This window comes from Festucalex cinctus, chromosome 18 (genome assembly GCF_051991245.1).
Source record: "Festucalex cinctus isolate MCC-2025b chromosome 18, RoL_Fcin_1.0, whole genome shotgun sequence".
Taxonomy (NCBI): Eukaryota; Metazoa; Chordata; class Actinopteri; order Syngnathiformes; family Syngnathidae; genus Festucalex; species Festucalex cinctus.
Genome location: NC_135428.1, coordinates 5,038,116 through 5,055,044, shown reverse-complemented (window position 1 = coordinate 5,055,044; position 16,929 = coordinate 5,038,116). Strand labels below are relative to the sequence as shown.

At 37.8% G+C, this 16,929-nt stretch overlaps 1 protein-coding gene across 3 annotated transcripts in view; it reads left to right on the top strand.

Moving 5' to 3' along the window:
- The window catches only part of LOC144006023 (neuroligin-2-like), a 66,941-nt gene extending 56,660 nt beyond the window's left edge, over positions 1 to 10,281 (top strand). For all 3 annotated transcript variants that reach the window (XM_077504633.1, XM_077504632.1, XM_077504634.1), the window contains exons 6-9: positions 3,426 to 3,691; positions 5,390 to 5,543; positions 6,778 to 7,144; positions 8,090 to 10,281. In XM_077504633.1, the coding sequence (XP_077360759.1) occupies positions 3,426 to 3,691; positions 5,390 to 5,543; positions 6,778 to 7,144; positions 8,090 to 9,023 (1,721 nt within the window). In that variant the 3' untranslated portion in view covers positions 9,024 to 10,281. The remainder of the gene's footprint in view (positions 1 to 3,425; positions 3,692 to 5,389; positions 5,544 to 6,777; positions 7,145 to 8,089) is intronic.
- The last annotated feature ends 6,648 nt before the right edge of the window (positions 10,282 to 16,929 follow it).

Below are 16,929 nucleotides of genomic sequence, written 5' to 3'. Positions count from 1 at the left end.
TGGTTACTGGGCAATGAACTTTACCAACTATGCCACCTAGCAATATCAGACACCTGGTAATGATGATAAGTTATATGTATGGAAGTGGGCGTGAAAATTAATACTTGGAAAAAAGTTCAACGTCTGTCCCATTGAAAATGAATAGGGAAAAGTTGATCTTTAACGTTAAATTGTGCGAGTAACTGTAAGTAATGTGGAATCAGACGATATATACCCCGGGAGGCGTCAATTTTTGCAGCTAGTTGAAATTTGAACAGTGTAAATTGGAAGAATTATGTGGGAGTTGTTATGCGGCAAAAAAGTGTGGAGAATACAAAATCACAATAACATATGTGGGAATGCTTCAGGATTCCCACAATGATGTTTTGAGTCAAGAAAGTGGTTTTCGGTGAATGCGCATAGGAAATGGGTGGGGTTCAGTCCCTCCAACAAGGTTAACCCTACAAATCAATCCATCCATCCATTTTCTTGATCGCTAACCCTAACCCTAACCCTAACCCTCACAAGGGGCTAATGGAGCCTATCTCAGGTGGCTTTGGGCAGTAGGCAGGGGACACCCTGGACTGGTCGCCAGCCAATCGCAGCCTACAAATTCCAAACGTATCATTAAATACATTTATTTAAATATATTGGAGCCATCTATTTCATAGTATAATATTCTTTTTACCATTAAAACCCTGATGTATATGATCTGACACATGCATTGCACCGATTATCCATTAGAGGGCAGTATCTATATCGCTGATGGCTTTTCCAGCAACCTTGCAAGATTACCCCAATTGAAAAAGGAGAGGACTATACTTATATAATAATAATTATAATATAATATAATTATTATTATATTTTTGACAGTTATAAATGTACGAATTTGAAGCATTGTAACCGGATGTATCAAATCAAATCAAAAGTCATATGTGAAAGTTTATTTATTTATTTGTTTTAATGTTCAATTATTTCACGGTTCAGGCTTTATAGAGTTGAGAACCACTGTTTTGCATGCAACGTTAGTTGTTAAATGATCTTGCTTATGTCATCCAAAGTGAGCGGACGCATTAATCAGACACGCCAACCTCAGTTGTTTACAGTAATAAAGGATCACAATATCAGTTCGGCCAGTGCTAGACTTGACAGATGGATACTATCAGTAGCATGAAAACAACACTCACCTTAGGGCACAAGCCGGGTAATCATTCTAAACACTGCTATCCCACCTAGGTGTAAGATCACAGAGCTACACTGGCTGTACTTGTCCTGTCTGGACAAGACATTACAAAAGATATAGTATGTTACCCACCTCAGTACACATCTGGACATCGAGAAAGAACCGCATTGCCGTGTAGCGTAGTTTTTTTTTCTTTCTGTCAACTGCAGGGGTTTGCACAATTTCACTGCCTTGTATTGGTTTCAAGTCAGAATCTGAATAATTGACTGTACGGACTAATCCTTCATTATTTGTTTCTGAATGGCAGGAATCCAAATCTCACACCAGATGTTTGATCCCTAAATCCACTGATGAATGGAACTCGCACACCATACTTATTATACCCCAGAAATCTGATTAAGTTCATAGCAAACTGTCAGCCTTTGCAGTGGCAAGGTGACCTTGAAGAATTTTTATTTTTATCTCCGTGAATGGGTGAGATAATCCTAACTCGGAAAACAGAGACAGCTGATGTTTGCTATTAAATTTAAAACTATTTACAGTTGTATCAAATGAATCCCTCTTCAATGTGCCATATGTACAACATAATCAATTCTAGACACTTTATTAGCTACAACTGCACAGTCTAATGTGATCCTAAAAAAAGAAACATAGAAATTAAAGTTCAGTTTCTTTGGTACTTGTCACTGAAAAATATATGAAAATGTTAAAGGCCAATACCCTGCTGATATAGACCAATACGATTTTTCAGGGCCGATACTGATTATTATTAGTCAAGTTGGCCAATAACCAATATTTGGATTCATTTTCATTAAAGGGAAAAATTGCTGTCAAAAAAAAAAAAAAAAAAAAAAAAACAATTAACTTTGCTGAATTTGTTAAGCATTGAACAACTTTTAAAGTTTGGTTTGCAGAATATTGTTTTTTTTTCTTTTCTTTTTTTCTTTTCTTTTTTTATCATACTCAGTTGACATCTTTGTTTTAAAATTCTAACAAAAAGTTCAGGGACCTCCCAGGGTCATTAGCATGTTTTAAAAAGTTACGTAAAAACTTACTAAACCATTGTTTTCTACAGTAAATGAAGTGGTCCAAAATTTAAAAAAATATCTGAAATATTAAAATGTTATCTTAATTTTAATTTCAAACAAAAACAGAAGGTGCAGAGAGTTCCCAGGCTCAGCAGCATCTCTTATAAATAATTAAATATTTAACTAACTATTTCCCTGAAGTTGACACAATTGTGATTTAATCTACTAAGGGCCGTATGATTTTTCAAAACGGCCGATGCAAATTTTCAGTATAATCAGCTTGGCCGATAATCGTCTATCCCTAATACCGGTATTTTTGTTACTAATTCAGTTACGTAAGAATGAGCACATATTCATGCTCACAATTTTCATTACATGAATATAAGAAGCATGCACCGGTCCGGTACGTTACCGTCAAGCTAAAGCACCGTTCGCCGTGTATTTCTCATTCCTGAGCTGGTCTGGAAACTCAAACCTGGGGCCACTTTCGTAATCACACTCCATAAGTGCATTATTATTGTGATCCTTACAATTCTTTTGTATCGGATCTCATTAAAGCGTGCAGGTGTACCTAATGCGAGTGTGTATGTGAAACTGGTAAGTGTATATCACATTTATGGTTCTAACAAAAGCCGCTTTCACAACGCTTTGAAACTGGGCTATAATTCTGAGCGAATGCGAAGTTGGAGGAGTTTTTTTAAAGGCACTGTGTGCGCAGAAGAGAGATGAACCGAGCTGAGAGTGGCTGCTTAATTGATTTCACAGGGAAAGGAGCGGGGGTGGGGCACATGCAGAATTTGCTGTGTGTATGCGTGCGGGGGTTAATTATTAATGACAGAATCTGCAGATAAAAAAACAAAGAGGGACAGCAAGCCACTTTACGTAACTGCAGCAGTGCAACAGTGCATGCATTTTTCTTTCTCTTCCTCATCTCTTCTGCAGCCTTTATGAGACTGTGCAGACTGGTCACCATTTACCGTGCTTGTCTCTTCTTTTGTGTCATACTTTGTTTTTGTGCGTCAGTATTTGTTGTTTGTTGCAATGAAAGTAGCAGAGCTGCTTCAATAATAGTGCTCTACAAATGCTCTTCCTCCAAACTATGCATTATTTAGGCTCACTGTAAGGCAGTGAATGCATCTTCCGCTGCTAGCAAAAGTGTGTCACTGGAAAAATAAAAAAAGTTCATGATATGCTTCTGTTCAGCATTTGTTATGTTCTCCTACCTATGTGCGTAGGTTTGTTTCAGAGGGCCATCGCTCAGAGCGGCTCCGCCATTTCCAGCTGGTCGGTCAACTACCGACCGGTCATGTACACCAAGATTCTCGCTAAGAAGGTCGGTTGCACTCTGAGGGATATGACGGAGTTGGTGGACTGCCTGAGGAGGAAGAGTTTCCGGGAGCTGGTGGACCAGGACATACAGCCTGCGCGCTACCACATTGCCTTCGGACCGGTTGTGGATGGTGACGTGGTGCCTGATGACCCCGAGATTCTAATGCAACAGGTCAGTATGATGGACTTTCTGCTTGCACCTTGCTTTGAACTGTACTTGATTTACAATATCCAGGACAGTACAGTAATTTGGGGAAGACCCTTTCCTGCTACAGCACGACTTGGTCTCAATATGCTCGGATGAGTTTAGTGTGAAATAACTTTTAACAGAATCCCGACATTGAACACCTTTGGGGATAAAATACAAGAGGATGTGTCATGTGTGGTGCGAAGTTGCAAACAAGACACGGGAGTTGGGAAATACAGTAGAGTCTTTATGTAACAAAATACAAAGTAACAATGGAGAGCAGGGCTGGATTCAGATGGCCTTTAAGAAAATACGACGTAGAAACCTTGACTAAGAAGCTTGAGCGAACTGGGTAGAGAACTCAAAAGTCCTGTACAAGGTAACCACAGCGGGCAGGGCTGGATGTGGAAAACATAGAAGGCTTGCATGGAAGAAACCTCAGCATGCTGAGATAAAATCTCAGCTAAAGAACCTCGACGTACTGACAAAAGTGTCATTTAGTATCTCGCTAGAGCAATGTAAAAATCTATATGATAGAATAAAGGCATATATGATAAAATAAGAGTGACTAATATAGGCACATAGCAACTGCATAACAACTGACCACATTATTATTATTATTATTATTATTATTATTATTATTATTATTATTATTATTATTATTATTATTATTATAATTATTAAGGAGCATAGTAACCGCATAAGACAAGCCAAACTAAACGTGGAAAATGCATCATCTTTATCCGTTAGAATCATAAGGGGCATAGTAACTGAATAAGACTAGAAAAACTAAATCGGCATCATCATCATACATATATCACAAGTGAAAGTAACTGCGTAGCAACTGGCCACAATGTCACATCATCATAAGGAGCATAGTCACTGGATAAGACCAGACTAACTAAAAGTGAATAATACATCATCATCATACAAATATCATCACACGGGACAGTTACTGCATAACAGCTGACCATATTATCACTTTATCATAAGGAGCATAGTAACTACATAAGAATAGATAAACTAAAAGTGGAGAATGCATCATCATGTTATAATCATAAGGGACATAGTAACTGCATAAGACAAAAAAATAAAGATGCTAATTCATCATCATACAAATATCATCACAAGGGTCATAGTAACTGCATAGCAACTAGACCAGAAAAACTAAGATGCTAATACATCATCATCATCATCATCATACAAATATCATCACAAGGATCATAGTAACTGCATAACTAACAACATTGTCAATATAAGGGCCCATAGTAACTGCATGATACTAGATGAAACTAAGAGTGGCTAATACTTTGTGATACAAATATCACAAGGGACATAACAACTGCATAGCAACTAACAACATTGTCGTCATTAAGGGACATAGTAACTGCATAAGACTAAGAGTGGCTAATATATCATCATCATAAAAATGTCATTGCAAGGATAATAGCACCTGCATAGCAACGGATACCATCAACGTCATAAAACAATAACTAAACCAAAAAACAGTCATAACAAGAAAAACATATCTTACAGTTGCTACGGGTGACCAATTATATTTTGTTAAATTTGTCTTCTCTTTTTGTAGGTGCAGTGAGCACAAAAATACTTTTGTCTATTTAGTATATATCATTCTTTTGATCTTATTCCGTGGGTGAATTGTGTTGTGAATTTTCACACCAGGGTGAGTTCCTGAATTATGACATATTGCTGGGCGTAAATCAAGGAGAAGGCCTGAAGTTTGTGGATGACAGTGAAGGAGAAGATGGAATATCTGCACCCTCCTTTGACTACACCATCTCCAACTTTGTCGACAATCTTTATGGATACCCTGACGGTCAGCTTCACTAAGTAACAATTCATACCGTCATTTACATTTATAGTTTTTTTCAAAGATAAACTTTTTTTCAAAAAAAACATTTATTTTAAATATAGATAAAGTCATTTGAACAAGTAAATGTCACGATTCTCTCACTAACCTAAGTCTGACACCAGCAGCCACTGTCTCGCTCTTGAGATCTGGCATTAAAACATTCAATATTTGTTTTGCTGAACTGTTCGAACAAACCCAACAAAAGAGCTGGTTTTGGTTTGTGTAGATTTTTCTAAAGAACAGACTCAACTGTTTGCACACATTCAATTTCTCATTGACTATTTAATTGCTTGTGGACCTTACATCTGCTGCTTTCAAATGTTGTACACTTTTAATTGCAGTTTATGGCGTATATTGAGTTACGTTGTGTATGAAATGCACTATAAATGAGCAATTCTACTTTTTTGTGTAGATACTGGTAAACACTGTTATTGTTATTATTATTATTATTATTATTATTATTATTATTATTATTATTATTATTGTTATTGTTATTATTATTATTATTATTATTATTATTATTATTATTATTATTATTATTATTATTATTAAGCTCTCTGCTTAATACTGACCTTCAATTTGGATCTTATTTTCGCAAAAAAACAAAAGCAGCAAAAATAATATTAATGATTTAATTAATTATTAATTATTTTTAATTAATTAACAATTATAACTGCTGATACTTGTTTTAATATTCCTTCCTTTTCCAATATCCCAAATCTAATTCATCTAAGTGGTAAATTCAGTTTTGAAAGTCGGTCAACATTACACAACAGATTGTGGTTCAACTTTGAAGTACCATTATATTAGTTTCATAACTGGTCTATTTTTCAGTCGCATGAATGTCACTGCCCATCGATTCACACACTAATCGAACAAGTTACACAAGCATGGCGCATGCTGCGCTAAAAATGAAATATTTCTAGCATAATCCTATTTCAGGTGGTTAGGTAATTAGATCATATTGTCGTACAATGTACTAATGGAAAAACATCCTGGTTTCAACTGATTACAGTATTGTACAAAGCATAAATTAAAATATAATTCATGCTCATTATTCATGACTGACCTGAACGTAACATGATTGTATTGTTTCCATAAAACGATATTCAGCGATATCATAAGTGCTGAACTTAACATCACACATCTTTATCCTCACTTTTTCCATGTTAATCAGCTTTGTTTTGTTCCCTCTCAGGTAAAGATATCCTGAGGGAAACCATAAAGTTCATGTATACCGACTGGGCTGACCGGGACAACAGCGACATGCGTAGGAAGACCCTCTTGGCTCTCTTCACAGACCACCAGTGGGTGGCGCCGGCTGTGGCCACCGCCAAATTGCACGCCGAGTTCCAGTCTCCCGTCTTCTTCTACACTTTCCACCACCACTGTCAGACCGAGGCGAGGCCTGACTGGGCTGATGCAGCCCACGGAGATGAGATCCCTTACGTGTTTGGCATTCCCATGGTCGGAGCCACTGATTTATTCCCATGTAACTTCTCCAAGAACGATGTGATGCTCAGTGCTGTGGTCATGACGTACTGGACCAACTTTGCCAAGACAGGGTAGGTATAGTGCAGTATCAATCAAACGCCTGCATGCATATTCTATGACAGTGGTGTCCAAACTACGGCCCAGGGGCCATTTGCGGCCCACCGTCCATTTTTTAGTGGCCCGCGACATATGCTAAAGATGGCATTTGACTCAGTTCAAATAAAATAAAAACAAAAATGTTTGGAGATGGTCAAAGTAAGAAGGGAGGGTGTCGAAAATCACAGGTGCTATTAACTCAACTCAACTTTATTTATATAGCGCTTTCAAACAGCCTGAGCTGTCACAAAGCGCTTTACAAAAACACAGAAAACAAACAATAATATATATATTTATATATATATATATATATATATATATATATATATATATATATATATATATATATATATATATATATAGATTTATTTTGATATAAACCGAAATAATGACGTTGCGCCCACGGTGTTACACCATGGTTACAAGTAATACACAGTTAACTATTAGAGTCCTTTGATTAATTACTATAAAAAAAAAAATGTAATCGCCTGACACACCAAATGTAAACTTTTTTTTTCATCAATATCAATCATCAGTCATCTTCAAAATCAATATGACACTCATTTTTTTATAGTACAGTACATCTTTTTTTATTTTAACTCAATTTTATGAATGATTATGAAATCACTGTATCAATGGCTAAAAGATGCAGCCATATTGCTATTAAACATTTTTTTTCTACTTTTATGTTAACAAGACTGTGAAAACTTGGAAAAAAATGTTTTATTGTACATTTAGAACAGATTTAAAATTTGCAATTAATTGTGAGTTAACTATTAAAGTCTTGCACTTAATTACGATTAAAATTTTGACTCACCTGACACCCTAATGTAAACTTTTTTTTATTTTCATATTTGTGTAGCATCATTGAATACTGCAGCTCCAATGCTACTATCAATCTCCTTGATTGTGTTTTGCAGTGATCCAAACCTCCCAGTTCCTCAGGACACCACGTTCATCCACACCAAGCCGAACCGTTTCGAGGAAGTCATCTGGACCAAGTTCAGCTCCAAAGACAAGCAGTACTTGCATATCGGCCTCAAGCCGCGCGTCCGAGACAACTACCGGGCCAACAAGGTGGCCTTCTGGCTAGAGTTGGTCCCGCACCTCCACAGCCTCCACAAGCAAATCATCAGCTCCATCACGACGCCGCTGCCGCCCGGCGGGACCAACCACGGTAAGGTCAAACACAACGGCGACACCCGCTCCACGAGGCACCCCGGAATCTCCACCTATCCGCCCGAGCCGGACGGCTCGGAGAGACCCCGCAACACGCCCTTCCCCCCGGAGACGAGGGACTATTCCACGGAGCTCAGCGTGACGGTGGCCGTGGGCGCGTCCCTCCTTTTCCTCAACGTGTTGGCCTTCGCTGCACTTTACTACAAACGAGACAAGCGCCACGAACTCATGCAGAGGCGCCACCGCCGCCTGTCCCCGCAGCGCGGCGCCACCATGGGCATGGGCATGGGCGTGGGCCTGGGCGTGGTGGGGGCCCCGCCGCACAACGACCTGGCGCTGAGCCAGGAGGAGGAGCTGATGTCCCTGCAGATGAAGCAGCAGAGGGCCGAGCTGGATCACGGCACGCCCCTCCCCTCCCGCGGCATCCACGGCGACCTGGAGCCTTTGCGGCCCCCGGTGTGCCCGCCCGACTACACGCTGGCGCTGCGGCGGGCGCCGGAGGATGTGCCGCTCATGACGGCCAACACCATCACCATGATCCCCAGCACCATCAGCAGTATGCAGCCCCTCCATCCGTTCAACACGTACCCTCCCGTCCCCGCCCCCTCCACTACGCCCGTCCCCAGCCACAGCAACAATGCCTTGCCGCACCAACACTCCACTACTCGCGTATAGGACCCGGCACAAGCTCCTCGGCGCCATACATTGTCACCCTCATCACCCTCTCCTCTTCTTTATTCGGTGTTTTTCATGAAGCCCTTAAATAAAGCTGCAGTTTGTAAGATTTTAAGCAGTGACAAATACCTCTGTAAACGTAATCGCTGGTCAAGGTTGGGTTGACTCTGATTGCTAAAAGACAAGCAATTACAAATACCATTGTGCAGAAAAGTCTTATTCTTCCGCTTGCTAACCCCGCCCCACTCAAGGACTCAAGCTTCATCAAGGCACAAAATGTTCGGCTGATTTTTTTTTTTTTCTTAATTTGGTCACAGATGTTCCAAGTTGTGTTTTGTTAGAAAAATCAAAGGTGAACTAAAGACATGAATAGTGATGATGTGGCCGTGTTACAATGGATTCGCATTTAAGCACTTAGTAGGCATCTAATCAGATTGGTCTGATGTCAACCCTGCACCACTCACACTATTGAGTACACAGTAGATTTTGTAGACTAAATTTTACTCTGAAAACGACTATATGAAGTCCCAGTCTAAACTAAAAGGAGAGTCAAATTAAAATATATATACAGAGTAAATTTTATAGAGTAAATTTGACTCTATTTAGAGTGGGACCAAATAGGCTCAGGGGCAGATTCACTAAGAATGCGCTGCGTCCGCTAAGAACGCGAAATACTGCTCCAGAACTGCACCCGCAGTCTGCTCCCAGTTACCCACCTATTCACGAAAGATATTGCTCTAATCATATACCGGCGCAAACACGCCCACAAATTCTGACAGCTGGGAGCAAATTTGCGCCTGATTTACCACACATGGCAATGGATTTGCGCCAAGAACATGGTTGTTATAAGTGAGGTTAGACTATATCGATAAAGATGACTTGACTTGGCTTGGCTTGGCTTGGCTTGGCTTGGCTTGCCTTGACTTGACTTGACTTGACCGAGAGGTGCAGAAGCGTTTTCCTCATTTAGCGCCATTAAGCTCGAGCAGAGAGGACGACGTCATTCATTCATAAAGTACAAATTATTGGTGCGATCTTTTTTTTTTTATATATATATTTTTAGAGGTTGACGTGGGCATACAGTATGCATCTGGCACGTAGAAATGATCGTAAAATGCTCCTCCCCCGACCGCCTATGCCAATCAGCAATGTGTTGTAAACCAACATAGAAAAGTGTGTTAAAGTGTGACATTCACGTATGTATTTGTATGAATAATTGTGAGACAAATCTCTCCCCATAATTGGGGGCATATTTTCATGATATTTGTCGATCATTAGGTTGTGCAATGATACATCAAATAGTCTTAGACTTTCAATTCATTCCTTTCATCGGCATATCAACTCAGCATTTAAAATTGAATTTATGAGTGCATCACAGTTTGCAGCTTGACTTGACTTGTTTTTTTTTCTGCTAATTTTAAACATTGATAATAGCATAGCCCTTTCCCATCACATTCTAATTGAATCAGAGACACGAGAGGAAGTTAGATGTATTTCCTTCTCAATTCCAGTTCTCAATTCATTACATTCTTTTTAAATTCAGCTCAGCATTTATATTGTACTCTAACTCCTGCTTTTTTATTCTGCTGTGCTGAAAAATCATATCAATAGCATAGCTATTTCCCAATGCACAAAAAAACACAACATGAGGGTGAATGAGAGATGATTTTTGCTCAATATTTATTGTTTTTTTTCTGCAATAGGTTCAAATGTGAGATTTTAGCCCAGAAAAGTCGTGATGTGACAAGGTTGTCATGGTAACGTTATGAGCTCATAGCACTTACTGAAGGTCCAATCAGATTCCTCTGACGTCATCGTCTACTCCGCACGATAGCATCTCTCTGCAATTTCATTTCTGTCTTTTAAAAGCTCCCTTTAGTTACCAGATTCATCTGAAAACTTGTGACAATTTTTCAGAGAAGCACTCAGCTAAATATAATCTGTGACGCATTGTGCATAATGTTTGGTCGGTTAACACACGTCTTCGTGGGTTTATGAATGGGCAAAAGAATTCATTCATTTATGAAGTACAAAACGCTGAGCTTAGAAATCCGTATATGCCCAAACATTTTGTCTGTCACGAGCCAGTGGTTCCTTGAAATTTACAAATTGCAGCTTTAAAACCCAGTCTGGAAGCGAGACTCGGGTCATGTGTGTTGAACAAGATGATCCAACAGCTGGTACTGTGTTCTGTGTTTTAGTATGAAACCTCATATGAGGCTGCGACAGGAAAGATTTAAAAAAAAAAAAAAAATGCTTTAGGTTGTTGTTGATTGATGTCATTTTGATATTTCCAGATTTGGGCTTCAACTTTTCGCTATAGTACAATGAACCCACACTGTAAAAAAAAAAAAAAAGACGGAAAAAAGTAATATTTACTTGAAAAAAACTTTTACAAGGAGAGTTTTGAGTACATTTTATCAGCAGTTTATAAAAAAAAAAAAAAAGCTACTCAAGGGTTGAGGAACAAACCAACAATCTTCAGATTACCACCTGAGCCGTGCCACTCCTGCTGCGTGTTAGTATATAGACCTTTCCAGTGTGACGTCACGTTGAAGTGCGCCTCTTACGGTGGAGGGCAGGGCGTCAATGCCAGTGTATTAGAAAAGAATCAGTGCCGTACTGGACGTTATTTGTGACACTTGACATATTTCCCACCTTTTAACGAAAACGCCCGCCGAAAATCAAGCTCTCTACATTCATTTGTTATGGGATGTTTGCCCTCCGGGAGGCGCAGCGGAAACTAAGCGGTGACATCAGCTGGAAGGGTCTATTGATGATGTCATGTGGAATCATGTACCTCCAAAAGACCTGTTTTTTTGTTGTTGTTTTTTTGTCTCATTTTGGAAACACCAGCAATGCAGTATAGTGGCAAACTGCAAGAATGGCATGGCTCACGTGGTAGAGTGGCTGCCTTCTAAGCTGAAGGTCGTGAATTTGTTTTGTTTCTCAATGCTTGAGTAGCTTTTTTTTTTTTTTAAATAAACTGGTAAAATGTACTCAAATATCTTTGTAAAATTTCTGAGTGAAAAACTTTACTAGGTTTTTCAAGTAACTATCACTCTCTTTTTTTTCTTTTTTTTTTGCAGTGCATATTCAATCTGCGGGTTGCAACCCGGAAATTCAGGCTTCCCAACATTACACTCATGTGGCCTGCGCTCATGCCCATTTGTTTATTTGTTCCTCTCTAATTATGTGTGTCTCTACATTCAGCACACACGCACACACCTCCAACCCATTTCACTCTTTCCGTTTCTTTGCCGCCTCATCGCATCTGGCCCCTCTTTCATTTCATTAATCCATTAACATAATGGCTCTTTCCTCTTTCATGCCATCCCATCAAGACTCGTTTTCCCTTTTGGAGTCTTTTATACAAAAACACAAAATGTAAATGATGTATTATTAATAAATTGTACGGATATGAATGGGGGGGGCGGGTGGGGGAAGATATTCTGATATCTCATTTTTACCAGCATTCTTGGTGCCAAGTACTGTGATAAAGTTGCTCTCTCGCTGGCATCCCGTGGACTGCCTGGAGAGGTCCACGCTGACTGTATCGTAACAGAAGGAATTACCATCATAAAAGTGCCAACCTTTTCATTTTTGTTTTTGACAAACACACACAACTGTTCCACTGTGGTTGGTCACTCTTTTTTTTTTTTTTTTTGAGAAATTAATTTACGAAAAGAACATGGAGTTTTCTTACGTATGTTGCATGGTATTGTTTTCTCTGAAAAGCGTGGACAGAAACATTTCATTTGTTAGTTTTTTTTGTTGTTTTTTTTGTTTTTTTTTTGTTTTTTTTTACTCTTTGACTGCCAAAAACGTTTAATGACGTATGCTAAAATCCTAATGAATGCCGCCATAAACGTTAATTGACAATAAGGTTGGTTTTTTTTGTTTTTTGTTTTTTTCCTCAATGGGCAGTGCAATGTCTTGTGCAGCACTGCCTGCTCAATGGGTTGTGGAATCAAAAACACCCACTAACTATGGCCAGCAGATGGCAGCATTGTATCTCTTTTCAATGGACTCACGGCATATGAAATTACGCTGAAACACGACTGACATGATGAATTTGAAAATTTTCAAGTATGACATGAATGATCAAAGCATTTGTCACATTAAATCTAATTCACAGAGCGTCAATAAACAAAAAAAGGTGGTCATTGTTGTGCAAAAAAATTATCTTTTCAATGTCACTCAAATTACCTATTTTTGAATGGTGATTACTAAAGAACGGAATAAGGTAGAATCATACTTTTTTATGTTTATGTAGTCGTAGCGCACAATATTTTGTTTGCCTTGAAAGATGAGTGAAAATGCTCGAAATCGGCTCGCACTGTTTGGGTTGTTTTTTTTTGGATAACGTTTGGCAGTCAAAGAGTTTTAATGAGTTTGGCAATTTTCTTCTTTCAAAATCAGCTGCACTTTGTGGTACTTTGACAAATATTAAAGTATTAAAAGATGAATATTGTGTAAAACTATAACAGAGAGTAAATAAATAGTTCCTTTATTTTTAATTTTTTTTTTTTTAAACACAAGAGGCTTCGCCCCAAAGACTCCTCAAGCCTCTTTTTCTTTATTTTGCTCTTATCTTTTTTTTTTGCCAACGGTGATGTTTGCACAGTCTCTGAATGACAAGAAGAAAAAAAAAATTCTGTTACAGGAAGTCAAAAAGAAACTCGACATGGCTGTAGTCTACATTAGGTTTGTGTCCGTGACCAACATTAGCCACATGCTTTGCGTGTTTGAAGACTGCCTAACAACCTATCGTCCCGCCTCTTTCGTTGCTTTCGTCAACCAGGCGGGTGTTAATGAGATCTAATTTATGATGGCGAGAACCTCGCAAAAAAGCGCATTTCACGTCACTTGCACAACTGAATACGGACAGTTTTGGACGAAATCCCGGTGAACCTTGAGACTGGACTCAATAGCGATTCAGTGATGTGATGTTGAAATTAGCTTGTCACGGCTATCGATGCACAGAGGATGCGTTTTTAAAACCTGATTTAAAAAAAAAAAAAACTTGGTAACTCATAGTACAAAAATCAAAGGGGAGTTGGATTGTCTCACTGTAAATGTTCTGCATCCTGTGTGGTGGAGAGAACAACACACGGAAGCCCAGGACCGCCATTCCTTACAGGACTTGTGAGGGGAAAAAAACAACACACGGACAAAACTGTACATTTTTTAAATGTAAGAGGACAAACTGGGATTTGTAAATATTATTTGTCGTTTGGTTTTGATTGACTGGCCGAACTTTCTGTTTGTGACAACAGGTGCAAAGTTTAGACGATTTACTTGATTTTAGCTCTTGTGTTTAATTTGTCTTTTCTTCAAGAGCTCCTGAGCAAATTCCCAAAGGTTACGGGCACATGACCTACCTAATGAAAAGAGAAGAAAAGAAAAAAAAGACAAAAGTTCAGGTCAGTATAAGCATAAGAAGGAGCTCAGGTAAGCTTTCGTATTGTGGTAATAAAGCTGCATATGACTGTCCAAGGAATAAAATAATTTGAATAAAATAAATCCTTTCATTGGTTGCAAAGCCAAAGAACAGATGAAGGAAATGACTCCAAAAAAAAGAAGAGATATTTGAAATGTGCTCCAAACAAACCTTAGAATATTACCTGTGATGCTTGTTGGGTTTAATTGTTATTGTCTCACCTTGTCTTGAATTGTCATACGCTATAACCTGTCATTTGGAGGTTGGAAATCTTTTATGCCCTCTTGCTCTTTGATTGGTTTGCTTATCTTTTGCAATTTTGTCCGCACAACGTTTGGAGGTCGGTTTAAAACGTGCTCATTAAGTTCTACAATGACAAAAAGAGGAAAGCCAACAGGAAATGGAAGCACACTCACCAAGTTTACACGAAACAGTTTTTGATGTTGGCGTTTTGGTTAGGAGACGTGTTGAAACGATGGCAATTTATTATTCGTAGCCGATGATATTTGTTGCTAGGTTGGTAAAAAAGAAGGTTTGCACCTGTTTGTCTCGTTCATTTAGTCTGATTCAGTAACATGCTTGAAGCTCCAGATACTGTGAGTGAGCATCATGACCACAACAGGGGTTGAAATAATTCAAAGTTAATATTTCTATTTCAAATAGAGGCTATTACACACTGTATGTTGTGTATCTGAACTGGAAAACATTAAAAACATTGTTAAACAAATTATTTGCCATTATCATTTTTGTGACATTAAGGGAAAAAAAAAACTAAAAGTGTGGCCTGCCAATGTGGAGTAAACATTTTTGATTGTCAACAAACTCGTTCTCACATATTTTAGGCTAAATGCTAAAAACATAGCATTTAACCCAAAATGTCGTGGGTATTAATTTGTGCATGTACAATTTTTATTTTTTTTTTAAAAGGGTTTTGTTTTGGGGTTTTTTTTGTTTTTTTTTTTGCATTTGCTTACATTACACCAATATGTTCCAAAATTTAAGTCAACATTTTTAATTTAATTTATTTACTAAATTGTCTCTTGCATGTGAATGGTTGGTGACTTAAATAACACACAGAATTATGTTCTTAATTTTTCCGTCTGTGTTTCGGTCTCCATTTTTTATTTATTTTTTTCTTGTATTTGAAATAATTTGAGTTTGAAATAGCCGTCTTGAAATATTGCTGCAATAAGAACTTTAATTAATCCCCCACGGGGTCGAATGACTCCTAATTTATGGATGATGTACACTGCATTCATCTCCTTTGTCTAAACTTCAGCACATTCATCATAAATAGATTACATTGTTCAGATGACTGATGCAGACTTTATTAGCATCATTTTTCTCTTGTGCTCAACCCAATTACTGGGGAAAATAATAATGCTTTCCTTGTAAGCAACACTCCGGAAGTACTGCTCGTTCGTCACTAGATGGCAATGTACACCTACAGCATAATTCAAGGTTGCACAACCTTCTTTTTAGTTGTTTAAGAAACTAATTAATGTAGAGAATATATTACAATTTATCCTGAAAAAAAGTAAATAAAAAATTATAAAATGAAAAATAAAAAAATAAAAAAAAATATGTCAGAAAAAGTCAGAAAAATAAAACGGGTGATTTTAAAATGTCATTCATTTTATTGTTAACATTTTGTTGTTTTTGATATATGTCTTATACACAGTCGGTGGCAAGAGATGTGAGATTTCGCTATTAAAAAAAAAAAAGTATAAATAATTATTGTATTATATTATTGTATATTATATTACTATATCTTCCCTCTGTCTTATTACCGCATTACATTAACATGTAATATTTGGTTAATTGAAAGTAAAGCACATTTCATTCACAAGGTAACTCAAAGTCACACAAAAAAAAACTACAGAAAGAAAAGCAAGCATAATTAAATTACTAAAAGTAATTTTCGTTTTTCCAAAAAAAAGAATTAATAAATGTGTATATATTTTTAAAATTCTTTAAAAGAATCCAGCATAATCATGAGAGAAGGGTGTGGTTTTTAACCTTGACTTAAAACATTCATACTTGGGATTGACTTCATTGACTTCTGTTGACAGCATTCGTGTGCAGCAAAACAACTAAATGCTGCTTCACCATGTTTGCTTTGAACTCTTGGCTCTACTTTTTGACCCAAGTTGAAGGCTCCAAAATGTCCATAGTTGTGAAAGAATCTATCTATCTATCTATCTATCTATCTATCTATCTATCTATCTATCTATCTATCTATCTATCTATCTATCTATCTATCTATCTATCTATCTATCTATCTATCTATCTATCGAGATCTAATATTTCCAAACTACATTCACGAATCAAATGAAAGTCACGCACATTCCAAACGGCTAATCCCACGCACGACTAACTCGCACAATTATCTGCCGGGCCTGCTCAAGTATCTTGGCGTCATGTTCACGAATGCCGAGGTACAAAAGTAGCTGAGCCAAGAAT